The sequence below is a fragment of the Microcaecilia unicolor genome, chromosome 4 (assembly GCF_901765095.1).
Source record: "Microcaecilia unicolor chromosome 4, aMicUni1.1, whole genome shotgun sequence".
NCBI lineage: Eukaryota > Metazoa > Chordata > Amphibia > Gymnophiona > Siphonopidae > Microcaecilia > Microcaecilia unicolor.
In genome coordinates this window covers 152,864,870-152,877,914 of record NC_044034.1, presented here as the reverse complement: position 1 = coordinate 152,877,914, position 13,045 = coordinate 152,864,870, and the positions used below count along the sequence as shown (strand labels likewise).

The 13,045-nt window shown below is 43.4% G+C and overlaps 1 protein-coding gene across 3 annotated transcripts in view; it reads left to right on the top strand.

Moving 5' to 3' along the window:
* Window positions 1-13,045, top strand: part of LOC115468775 (golgin subfamily B member 1-like) — a 133,054-nt gene that overhangs the window by 17,391 nt on the left and 102,618 nt on the right. For all 3 annotated transcript variants that reach the window (XM_030200754.1, XM_030200751.1, XM_030200753.1), the window contains exons 5-6: window positions 2,077-2,199; window positions 2,695-2,862. In XM_030200754.1, coding sequence (XP_030056614.1) covers window positions 2,077-2,199; window positions 2,695-2,862 — 291 coding nt within the window. The remainder of the gene's footprint in view (window positions 1-2,076; window positions 2,200-2,694; window positions 2,863-13,045) is intronic.

Below are 13,045 nucleotides of genomic sequence, written 5' to 3'. Positions count from 1 at the left end.
AAAGACAGGGGAGGTGCGTCCCATCCTAGACCTAAGGGCCCTGAACAAATTCCTAGTCCAAGAAAAGTTCAGGATGGTTTTCCTGGGCACCCTTCTTCCCATGATTCAGGAAAATGATTGGCTGTGCTCTCTGGACTTGAAGGATGCAACACGCACATCTTGATTCTTCCAGCCTACCGGAAGTATCTTCAGTTTCAGTTTGGAACACATCACTTTCAGTACCGCGTGTTGCCTTTTGGCCTCACGTCAGCTCCAGGGTCTTTACTAAGTGTCTAGTGGTAGTCACAGCATCGCTACACAGACTGGGAGTTCATGTGTTTCCTTATCTTGATGATTGGCTGGTGAAGAGCACCTCCGAGGACAGTACTTGGGAGTCCATGCGGATGGCTATTTGGTGCTGGAACTACTAGGGTTTCTTATCAACTACTCCAAGTCCCATCTCCATCCGATCTTATCTCCCGGAGGCACGTGTGGACAATCTTCTTTTCTTGACTTCCAAAGTTTGGACTTCGCAGCAGGACACAACTCGGCAGATGTTGAGATTGTTGGGCCAAATGGCTTCCACAGTGCACGTTACACACATTTCATGCCTACACATGAGATCTTATCAGTGGACTCTAACTTCTCAGTGGTGTCATGCCACAGGAAGCCTAGAAGATGTCATCCAGGTGTCTTCAGAGCTTAACAGCTCTCTTCAGTGCTGGACAATTTGGTCCAATTTGACCATGAGACTTCCATGAGCCCTCTGTCAAATCTCCACCAGTGTCATGGTATCGCAACATCATTCTCACCCAGCTGAATTCCTGCTTTTCAGCCACTGAATTCCTGCCATCTGAAGTACTTGACCTGGAAGGTCATTTTCTTGGTGGCTATTACTTGGGCTCGTAGGGTCAGTGAGCTTCAGGCCTTAGTAGTGGATGCACCTTATACTAAGTTTCATCATAGCACAGTAGTCCTCTGCACGCACCCTAAGTTCCTGCCGAATGTGGTGTCAGAGTTCCATCTGAATCAGTCGATTTTCTTGCCAACATTCTTTCTCTGATCTCATGCCCATTCTGTCAGCTTGCACACCATGGACTGCAAGAGAGAGTGTTGGCTTTTTACATGGAACTGACCAAGCCCCGCTGACAGTCCGTCCAGTTGTTTGTTTCTTTTGATCCCAACAGGATGGGGGTCGCCATCGGGAAATGCACCATATCATATTGGCTAGCAGATTGCATTTCCTTCGCTTATGCCCAGGCTGGGCTGACTTTGGAGGGTCATGTCACGGCTCATAATGTTAGAGCCATGACCATGTCGGTAGCCCACTTAAAGTCAGCCTCCATTGAAGAAATTCGCAAGGCTGCGACGTGGTCTTCAGTCCACACATTCACATCTCACTACTGTCTTGAGCAGGATACCCGACGCAACAGTCGGTTTGGGCAGTCAGTATTGCAGAATCTGTTTGGGTCTAGAATCCAACTCCACCCTCCTAAGCCCATTTTGTTCTGTTCCATGCTGCACCCTCATCTAGATGTATATAGTTTCAGGTTAATCTGTGTTAAGTCCTCGCCGATGCGAGGCTCAATTGTCCATTGTTGTTTTGGGTGAGCCTGAATTCTCGGGATTCACCACTTGTGAGAATGGTAAGCCTGCTTGTCCTCGGAGAAAGCGAAGATACTTACCTTTAGCAGGTATTCTCCGCGGACAGCACTCTTCACATTCTCACAATCTCACCCACTTCCCCTTGGAGTTGTGTTTTCTTCATTTTGTATTTTGCTTTTTGCTTTTGTATTAGAGGTGTGGTTGTGCTGCGGGCGGGAAGGCACTTACGCATGTGCATTGGAGCTGCTTGGACCCCGGAAAGCTCTCGTTAATCTCTCTGGTATTTTGCCGGCCCGGGTTATGAGGGATGCGTCTAACTACTTGTGAGAATGTGAAGCAAATGTGAAGCCTTGTTGTCCTCGGAGAATACCTGCTAGAGGCAAGTGTCTTCGCTATATTGGCATATGAAGAAAAATAATGCCATGAATTATAATTAATGTTCTTACATAAGAACATATAAAAGTTAAATATGCTCTCTTTGTTTTCTTTTAGACTTCTAATGATGGTGATCAGGAAAATGCTGCTGCAAACCGAGGGAAAATTTTAATGTTGAGAAGGAAGGTGGAAGAATTGGAATCCCAAATTTCACAGAAAAATGAAGAACTACACAAAAAGGTATGAGATTAAAAGGTTCATTTTTATTTTGTGCTTATATATATATTTTTACTCTTCAGAACAACGTTATAAAAAATTATGGAGGTCAGTAAATGTGTTGCATTTGCTGTCTGCCATAGGGCATTCAGGAATAGCACACTAACTATTTGTAAATGAGCTCCAATGTGGAATAAGTATTGTAGAACCAAGACATTTTTAAAGAAATTGAGCAAATGTTTTGTAGAACTGTTCATTCAAGCTGTGAAACCTAGCTGTACTGTGAGATTTAGAAATCTTTTGCCAAGATATGAGGGAGTGTATTCTTTAGGTAAATGTGATTTGTCATTTAACATTCCTGTCAACCGAGTAGCTATTTTAGATATTACAAGAAAGCAAATTCATGTGTACATAGACCAAGAAGCTTCATGAAAAAGAAAAAAGCGAAGATTTTTTTCAATATTTATAAAGACATATTTGTTTTATAGTGCAATAGTTATTCTTTGTTTTTATTCTTAGAACACAGAAATAAAGGCCCTGTGTCAGCGAGGATCTGAACTAGATGCTATGCTTGTGGAAAAGGATAAGAAGTTGGCTGAGAAGGAAGCTTATATTATTGACTTGCAGATAGCCACTGGGTCAAGCAACACTGCCAAGGAAGTAGTTGTTCCTGTTGAGGATGTGAAGGTACTTCATAGCAGTTCTAGCTGGAGATGTGCTTGAATTGATTCTGCATTGCTCTAAAAACTAGAGAGCTAGGAAATGCTGTACTTTTTTCACAAATAAGCAAACAAACAAAAAAAAAAGAAAAGAAGATGATACATGTAAACCATATTAACAGGAAAACAGTTAATTCCGATAATGAAGACATAAAGCTTGAAGGACAAATCAGAATTTAGATAAACTAATCCAAATTCAATACGTTAGCAGTTCTTATTCAAAAATCCTCAAATGTCTCCTCAAGCAGTAAGGGTCATTTATACTAAGCTGTGTTAGATGATTTTGCTGCGTTAGGCCTAGCATGGGACACACTAAAGCGGTTAGTTTTCCATCTGCGTGCATTATTTTTTCTTATAGAAGGTGATTTAGAACAGTTGAGACTTCTGCTTATATCTTGTGGGTTTTTTGTTTTCAGATAGCAAATGTTCATAAACTACAGACATACACAGTCACCCAGGAAGTAGATATGATGCATACTGTTAATATGATGTCAACAGAGTACAACTACATTGCTCCTGTAAGTAGAGGATCTTCATAGCAGGCTCTAGCCTCCTGTGCTTTTGAAGGGTCTGGGCTGTGGAGACTTGTGGCTAAATCCCCACAGTGCACAGAGTAATAAAGCAAAGAACAGAAAGGAAAAAAAAAAGCTCCTTAAAAATACAAGCTTATAACTACAGTTATACTCTTGCTCTACCTAGCCCAAACAGGATAACCAATCAGAATATGTACACATACACAGAACCTGGTCAGGGTAACGTGTATGTGCACAAAAAGGAATGGGAGGTGAAGGCTCCTTGCCTGTGGTAGGAGGATTCAGTACTAAAACAGTGTAAACACGGACATAGTTTTAGATAAGAAAAAAAGGCAAAGGATGGGTGGGAGAGGGGTCCCGAACCTTGAATGGTATTACTGGGCTGCACAACTGAAACTGATATCCATGTGGGGTCAGGAAAGATGGTCGGTGGTGGCACACATGGACCAGGAGATGGTGCAGCGGCATAGCCTGCAGTCAGTACTATGGGCATCTTCAACTTACCCCACTGTGGGCAGGCTTACTACCAACCCGTTTGTAGGGCATTTATTGACACTATGGGGTTCCCTTAGGTCACGCTTTTGGAAAAATAGAATCACATCTACATATGCTTGTATTCGGGGGGAACCTACATTTAGAGTGGGGCTGGGAAATCCCATAGCAAAGAGGTGGGCGGAGAGGGGCATATTGAGGTTTCGAGATTTATTGGAAGATGGGAAAATGAGATTATTTACAGAGCTCAAGGACGATTATGGGGTTTTGGATAGGGACAGATTTTTTTATTTGCAGGTCCAACATTATATTTACACACAAGGATGGCTAAGAAACGATCCAGAGGATTATGAGGTATTAGAAAACATGTGGGGCTCACTGGGAACAATGAGGGGAGTTATATCCAGGCTGTATAAATTTATAAGGGGAGTGAGTTTTGAGAAATGCTTGTATATGACTAAATGGGAAAAAGATTTGGAGAAGGAATTGACAGTTCATGAGTGGAAGGCCATTATTGTGGAAGTTAATAAGGCATCAACATGCGTGTTGTTAAAAGAAAATGCCTTCAAGGTACTCTCGAGATGGTATTTTACCCCATATAGATTACATATGATGTTTCCAGGGGCCTCACAGTATTGTTGGAGATGTTCAACGGATGTGGGAACTTTTTTACATATCTGGTGGTCCTGTGGGAAATTACAAGTGTATTGGCAAACTATAACTGCAAAGATAACTGCCCATACAGGCAAGAACTTCCTATGTGAGCCTCAGTGGTGCCTGTTGGGCTTAGGGAACAGACGAGGAGTCAAATGGCAAAGACGTCTGAAGAGGATGTGTTTGACAGCTGCAAAGAGTGTCATTGCTCGGTTTTGGAAACAGCCGGTGGCACCAGCAGAGCAAGACTGGATCCTAAAGCTTTCCCTAATTGAGGAGATGGAGAAACTAACCGATAAACGGTTGGGAATTTATAATATGAATGATGAACTTTGGACACACATTAGAGCCATGACCCAAGTGAGTTAGTAATAGGTGTTTGATGGGGAGGGGGGGGGGGATGGGGGATGGGGGGGGGGAGAAATGAAAACTAATGTTTGTCTTTGCACATTTGCAGATTTATAGTTGATAGATAAAAGAGAATGTTTACGGTGAGAGCTGTATAGAATTGTACACCATTGAGGAAATATACAAGTGTATACTTTGTATTAAGGAAGATATGTTTATTCTGATGTTTATTAATAAAAATTATTGATATAAAAAAGAAAAAAAGGCAAAGGCAAAATGTGAAAGATTAAATGTGAAAGCTTTAGATACTCGCCTTGTGAGCTCAGTTTCCAGTAACAAATAGCAGGCCAGTTTTTTTCATTCAGCATCGGAGGCAGTGGCATAGCTATGGGGGGCGACGGGGGCCTGAGCTCCCCCCAATTGGCTCTGGGGCCCCTGGTTTGGCTGGCGGGGGTCCATGACCCCAACCCCTGCCAGCTGAAGCATTTATCTGTCCCGTGCTGGTCTTGCATTTGCCTCCTTTCCAGTTTCCAGTTGCGCCATGCATTCTCGCACATTCTCGGACCCCCACCAGCAAAGGTACCTTGTGGTCACCGGGGGGGGGGGGGGGGTTCGGAAGCGGCGGCCTAAAATGTGTTCCCCCACTTTGGGCTCTGGACCCCCTCCTGCCAAGGTCTGGCTACGCCCCTGATCGGAGGAGACATGACAGGGAGCATAGATGCGCTAACCAGCTAGTGTATTGACGTTAGCGCCACACTAACTAGTTAACATGTCCTTAAAGCAGGAATCCTTGGTGCCTCCTAAATAGGAGGTGGTAAGTGCTTCTGCAGTAATTTTTTTGATATGGCAACGCGACCAGAAATATTAACATTGAAAAAAAAATGACCACGCTAGAAATGGGCTTAGCACACAGGAAAGGCCTAAGGACACTAAGCCCATTCATAGCATTTGAAGGCCAGAGCCTTCTTCCTCAAGTCAGGACAATATGAACAAAAGATGACAATGTCAGAATATATAAGAAAAACATAAAGCATTCCAGTGATAGTCTTAAAGGGAAAAGTGTGTGTGTGTGTGTGTGTGTGTGGGGGGGGGGGGGGGGGGGGGTTAAAAACGGGGAGAGGCAGATGGGCAATCAGGTGACTAGGTAGTATAAGTTTATGGTTTATAATGTGAGAGTAAACCCAGCCTTGTCACATAGTTATGAAGATATTTTATAATCTTCAAAGGTCTTACGTTTCTGGATTGTTTTAAAATTTCTTCATAGTTTTCTGAAAGTAACGTTATTGATGCAGTGCTCAGATCTTGGAAAAACACTCTTATCACAGAGGTGTCAATTTGGTTTCTTTTATGGTGGTTAATGTGATACCTGTGTGAGCTGATTTCTTGTCTTTAGAATTTCCCCAGTATAGCACCTTTGTTCTGCATTGAATAGTATACTACATTATGACTGTTGCTTTTTAACATACTTATAAATGATCTAGAGATGGGAGTAACTAGTGAGGTAATTGAATAACTTTGTGTAATCGGCAAATTTAAAGTTTGTTAAATCGCAAGAGGATTGTGAAAAATTACAACAGGACTTTATAAGACTGGGCATCTAAATGGCAGATGACATTTAATGTGAGCAAGTGCAAAGTGATGCATGTGGGAAAGAGGAACCCAAATTATAGCTGCGTAATTCAAGGTTCCACATTAGGAGCCACCAACCAGGAAAGGGATCTAGGTGTCATCGTTGATGATACGTTGAAACCCTCTGCTCAGTGTGTGACGGCGGCTAAGAAAGCAAATAGAATGTTAGGTATTATTAGGAAAGGAATGGAAAACAAAAATGAGGACATTCGCTCCATTGTGTGACCACACCTCGAATATAGTGTTCAATTCTGTTCACCGCATCTCAAAAAAGATATATTGGAATTCGAAAAGGTACAGAGAAGGGCGACGAAAATCATAAACGGGATGGAATTACTTCCATATGAGGAAAGTCTAAAGCGGCTAGGGCTCTTCAGCTTGGAGAAATGACGGCTGAGGGGAGATATGATAGAGGTCTATAAAATAATGAGTGGAGTGGAACGGGCAGACGTGAATCACTTGTTTCCTTTTTCCAAAAATACTAGGACTAGGGTACACGCAATGAAGCTACGAAGTAGTACATTTAAAACAGAGAAAATTGTTCTTCACTCAAAGTGTAATTAAACTCCTGAATTCGTTGCCAGAGAATGTAGTAAAAGCAGTTAGCTGGGTTTAAAAAGGTTTGGATGACTTCCTAAAGGAAAAGCCCATAGACCATTCATTATTAAAATGGACTTGGGGAAAATCCACTGCTTATTTCTGGGATAAGCAGCATAAAATGTATTGTCCTTTTTGGGGATCTTGCTAGGTATTTGTGACCTGGATTGGCCACTGATGGAAACAGGATGCTGGGCTTGATGGACCTTTGGTCTGTCCCAGTACGGCAATACTTATGTACTTACAAGTAAAAAATGCCCGTTTCTTAAGGGAAGGAAATGGGCATTAGCAAGGCCATCCCCCACCCTACCTCGCTGTTCCAGACTCTGCCCTCCCTCCGTTTTCACCCCCCCTCCGCCTTACGGACCCCTGTACCCCCCTCCCATGACCCTGTCGACCCCCCCCCTTCTCGGCGAAAACTGTCCCCCGCCGCTGTGGAGTACCTGTGCTGACAGGGGACCCCAACCCCCGTCAGCCGAAGTCCTGTGCTGGCCTTCGCGGCATTGCTTCCTCAATGATCTTCTGTTGAAGTTCCTCTGCTTGCGTCTGACGTCAGACGGACGCAGAGGAACTTCAACAGAAGATCATTGAAGAAGCTACGCCGCAAAGGCCAGCACAGGACTTCGGCTGACGGGGGTTGGGGTCCCCCGTCAGCACAGGTACTGGACAGCGGCGGGGGATGTTTTTCGGCGGGAAGGGGGGTACAGGGGTCCGTAACGCGGGGGGGGGGGGTGTTGAAATCGGAGGGAGGGCGGAGTGTGGAACTCGGTGGGAGGTGCGTGAGGGGACACGGGGTGTTCATGCTCGTTGGGTGGGGGGGGGGGGCGGGTTGGTGATGCGGCGAGGGGGGGGGAATCTGTGTTGCCCCGCTCCCTGCCACTTGCTCTGAAGTGGCAGGGAGTGGTGCACTGACAGCTGATTCCCAGGCAGATGGAGGAGTCCTACTCCTCCCCTTGCTTCGGAATCAGCTGTCACTGACGTCTCTGTGTGCCTGCCTAGCAGACCACCTCTGAGGGAGGCACGGTCCCAGGCACATTAGAACGTTGGAGGTGAGAATTATTATATAGGATGTACATTGGTAGTTTGCCTCTTCTTCATGGAGGAGATCTTGATTATTTTGGTTGCCAAGTCCAAGAAATTCCATTGGCGGGGGATCCCATCTTGGAATTTATTAGAAAGCCATCCAGAGCCTTTGTGCATCAGACCATTCAGATTTAATCTCGGCAGAAGGGGACCATCCTGAAGCAGGGTTGGTAGAGCTATGAGTAAATTGTACCCTTTGCTTCCAGAGTTAAAGAACAGTTGAAGCTGGCCAAGGTGGATGTTTTGATCGTGGCAGTTACTAAAAAAGCTACCATCCTAGTTGAGGACAGCTCAGGTTAGAAAGGCATTTAAGGTCTCCAGTGTAGGTCTCTATCCTGAAATGTGTAGTGGCTGTGTCTCCAGAGCTTGTCATCATTGGATCCAGCAAGTTTCAGGAATGTTCCAGTGTGGCAGAGGCAAGATGCTGGCAGAAACTGCCTGCCTGCCTGGAAGAGGTAGTGCCTGTCAGCTATTCTGACTGCAGAGGGACATTGAAGCACTGGAGTTGCCTGGGGGAGGGGGGCGCTGTGTTTTCTTATGGCTACTCGAGGATCCAGGAAAGATGTGGAGAAGACTCGAGGAGGAGGATTAAAGTTGACGGAGAAAAGTGCCCCTCCCTTGCCTACTGTGGAATCCACCTGGGTGTCGGAAATAGTCACAGAGGTCCCCCAGGCCGTGGAGCAGGCTCTGGGAATACAGTTGCAACAAATTATAGATAAATTGGATGGTATGGAACACCGATTTCCTACTTTCACCATGGACCTTCAGGTGGCTCAACAGAGTTGGAGACGTGAAAACTTCGATGCAAGAATTCTCATTGGAAATCAAGAGCCTTCAAGATAAGGTTACTTCCTTTGAAGAGAAAGTTGATGACTTGGAAAATTGCTCCCGCAGGAATAACCTAAGACTGTTTGGATTGCCGGAATCGGTGCATGATGCGGAATTACGGGTTTTTTTGGAAGCTTGGTTCCCTAGAGTCTTGCAGCATCAAAGTACGGCTAGCCCTCTGCACATAGAACATGCACATTGACTGGATCCCAAATGATCACCTACGGACCACCTCATCTTTAGACTGCTTCATTATCATCAAAAGATGGAGATATTGTCAGCACTTAGAAGTGGTAAAACCCTGGCATATGAAGGACATAAGATTTTGTGTTTTCAAAACTATTCTACCAAAGTTTCTCTTCAACATAGACAGTTTTCTTCGCTTTGTGACCACCTACATAAGCTGCAAGTATATTTTAGCTTGTTACGTCCAGCTAAGCTGAGGATCCATCACAACAGAACTTTTCAGTATTATGATACAGTTGAAGCAGTGCAAGTTTTTGTGGCTCAGCTGGAATGTGGTAAGCCGAGCACATCTGCGTGACTTCTTAGACTTTAGTATTATACCTGGGACCTCTCTGATAGTGACTGTGAGGATGAGGGGAGTGTGTTCTGAGACGCTTTTGTGTTTGGCCCTTTCTTTTTTTTCCCCCTAGGTTCAAAGGCGGAAACTCTGCTGTTTGTTTGCACTGGTCTACTTGGCTGGGAGGAAAACTGGGTGTCATTAGATGTTTTTTTCACTTTTAAGTTACAAGTTGGGGTCTGCAGTTGGGGGTACAGAAGTCGCACACCTCATGGTGTCCATTTGGACAAGGGGAGGGGCTGGGGGAGGGAGGGGTGGGATGGACGGGAATTTTCTTGCGAGGGTTGGGAGGTTGGATATAAGCAGCGAACCCCGGATTGTTAAATGGGAGAATTTGCAACAGAAGATACTATGGTTAGAGTACTGGCTGGGATACTGGCTGGGATGTCCTTATCGCTCTCTGAGTGGTTATCACCTTTCTGTGTCATTTATACAATGCTATCATGTAATGCCCTTCAAAATTGTAGCTTGGAATGTGGGAGGTATTTCTTCCCAAATTAAGCGTCAGAAAATACTTCAAGTGCTAAACCAACAGAAGGTGTCCATTGCCCTCCTGCAAGAAATGCATCTAGATTCAAGGGAGCATCAAAAGCTTTGTCGCTGGTGGGTTGATTCTTATTTTGAATCTCCGGTGAGGGCCAAAAAGGCAGGTGTCATTATATTAGTTTAGAAATGGATCCAGCTCGTTACTCACAAAATTATTCATGATGAGGCTGGGCGATTTTTGTTGGTTCATGTAACTGTTGAACGTCAACCACTGCTCCTTTGTAATGTTTATGCAGCTAATACTTACAATAAAGTCTTCTACAAGCCCCAAAACAACAGCTTACCGGAGAACTTGGCGCGGAGGCGATATCGCTGAGCCCGCCTAATAGAGTTGTGCCGCCGAGACCGGGTGGAGAGACGGACCCTACAGGAGAACTTCATCTGGATAGTTTTGAAGTTGGCAGCGGCCCTGTGGGATTTTCGACGCCAGACGCGGCGACGTCTGAGCACAAGGCGGGAAGAGTGGAGAGTGTACCCGCTTCCATTCAGACGCCTTCACCAGTGAGACTCAGCGAACTAATTAGACCAGCAACTGTTACATTGGATACCCTATGGGATGCCATCCAGACAATGAATGTTTCCCTGCAAAAGATTTTATTTGAATTGACTGCTGAAGTGAAGGATGTTAAATATTCTCAACAACTAATGGAGTCGAGAACGGCGAAGCAAGAGGAGAAAAGTGAGTTAAATTCTATTGCAATTAAAAAATTACAAACTCTAGTTGACAATGTTCTTATGGAGAAAGAAAGGGACCAAAGGAAAGTAGAATTTTTGGACAATCAACTTAGACGAAACAACTTGCGATTCTTAAACTTTCCTAAAAGCCCTCTATTACCTCCATTAGAGATGTTACAGAAATATTTCCTAGAAATCTTAAAGATTCCAAAAGAAGTTTTTCCTCCGATCGTCAAAGCTTATTATATTACTGGAATTACAACAAATCTGGAGATTGCTCCAGATTTAAATCTCACTCAAATTTTTGAAACATCATTAGAGACTGTAACGGAACGCACTACTCTCCTGGTATCCTTTGCATTCGAGACTGATCGAAATAATATATTTCGCCTTTACTTCAAATTTAGGGAAGCTCAATTTTTTGGCTCAAAGATACAGATTTTTCCTGACGTCAGCAAATCTACACAAAAGAAAAGGCGAGAATTTTTGGGGCTTAGGCCTCGAACTCTCTCCCTGGGAGGATCATTTAAGCTGAAATTTGCATGCAGATGTCTTGTTTCTTTTGGTAATGTTCATTATGTTTTTTTTGATCCAGAAAAATTGAAGCTCCTATTAGTAAGTAAAGAAAGCAGGGATCTTCAAGCCTCGGAGGCATCAGTAGGGAGTTGAAACCGCAGGCAAACTTGCGATTCTGTCCCCCTTATGTTTATTGTAAGAGTTTTTTTACTCTTTTGTTTCCTATGATCAATACCTTGTATCTTGATCGTTTATAGTGGACTAAGTAAGAAAGATATTCTTTTGAAAATCCATGGAAATGTAATGGATGGTTCTTTAATCTTTTGGATGTATTTCCTGATTTCTATACATTTATTATTGTGAATGTATTATTTTAAAATTTAATAAATAAATAATAATAAAAAAAAGTCTTCTACAAGCAAGTTCTTCATCATTTTCAAAGTTTTCATGGGTTCCTTTTTTGGTAGGCGGGGACTTCAATGAAGTGGGGGACCCGAGGTTAGATAGATCTCATGGGACAGTGAGTGGATCCTATCATTACTCTCGGGGTATTTCAATGTTGAGTGAAGTCCTGGATTTGGTGGATGTTTGGCGCACCTTGCACTCGGTAGAATGAGACTATACTCGCTTGTCTAGGGTGCATGCCACCATGTCCAGGATTGATTACTTCTTCATTTCTCGCTGTTTGTTTACAATGATAAAGGCAGTGGAGGTTGGACCCATTAAAATCTCAGATCATGCTATGGTATCCGCCTGCTTGGAGTTCCCCGGGGCGTCCCCATGACACTATCAGTGGACGTTCCCTGTTCGGCTTTATGGGGACGGGAGATTTGTAGACTTTATTTCACTGAAATATCAGATATTTAAGCGAATGCTGCCCATGTGGATAATCCTATCATATATCGGGATACTGCTAAGGCGATGCTTAGGGGAGAGATTATAGCCTATGTTAGTCATCAAAAGAAGGTTAGAGACAGGGAGCTGCTCTGGTTGGAAAGGGAGGTTACACATCTGAGACGTCTTTATGGGATCCACCATAATGTATGGATTAAAGCGCAGCTTTTAGAGTTGCAATGTACTCTAAATGAATTAATTCATCACAATACCCAAAAATCACAGTTATTTTCAATATCAATTATACAAGCATGCAAATAAGAGTGGTAGATTGCTAGCCCGCTTAGTTCATCCCCATCAGGGTCCATTTAAGATTGATGCTGTGTACTCCTCCACTGAGGCTTTGGAAAATAAGAATGTTCAAGTGAACCACATTATGAGAGAGTACTATGCCCAACTGTATCATTTATCGTTTATTCATTTACTAGACCGTCACTTATTACAAAAGTAAGTCAGAATGGTTTACAATGTAATATAACATAAAAATATAACGTTAAAATACTATAAAACATACTCTGAAATCCATTTATGATAGGAAAGCACAGCAAACCAGTCAAACAGTTCATACGAATTACTTAAGCTGTAATCAAAATCATAAAAACATATAATAAAATCTGAAAAGAAATAAAAGAAAAGTATATTCTGTCTTATTTTTTTCCCCAACCTTTATTTCCCCTTTTTTCCTATTCTTTCCCTCCCCCCTCTTCTTTCTTCTCTGTACTTGTCCCCTGATCCTCTTCTGTTGGAAAGCTGTTTGTACCTTTCTGGTTTGG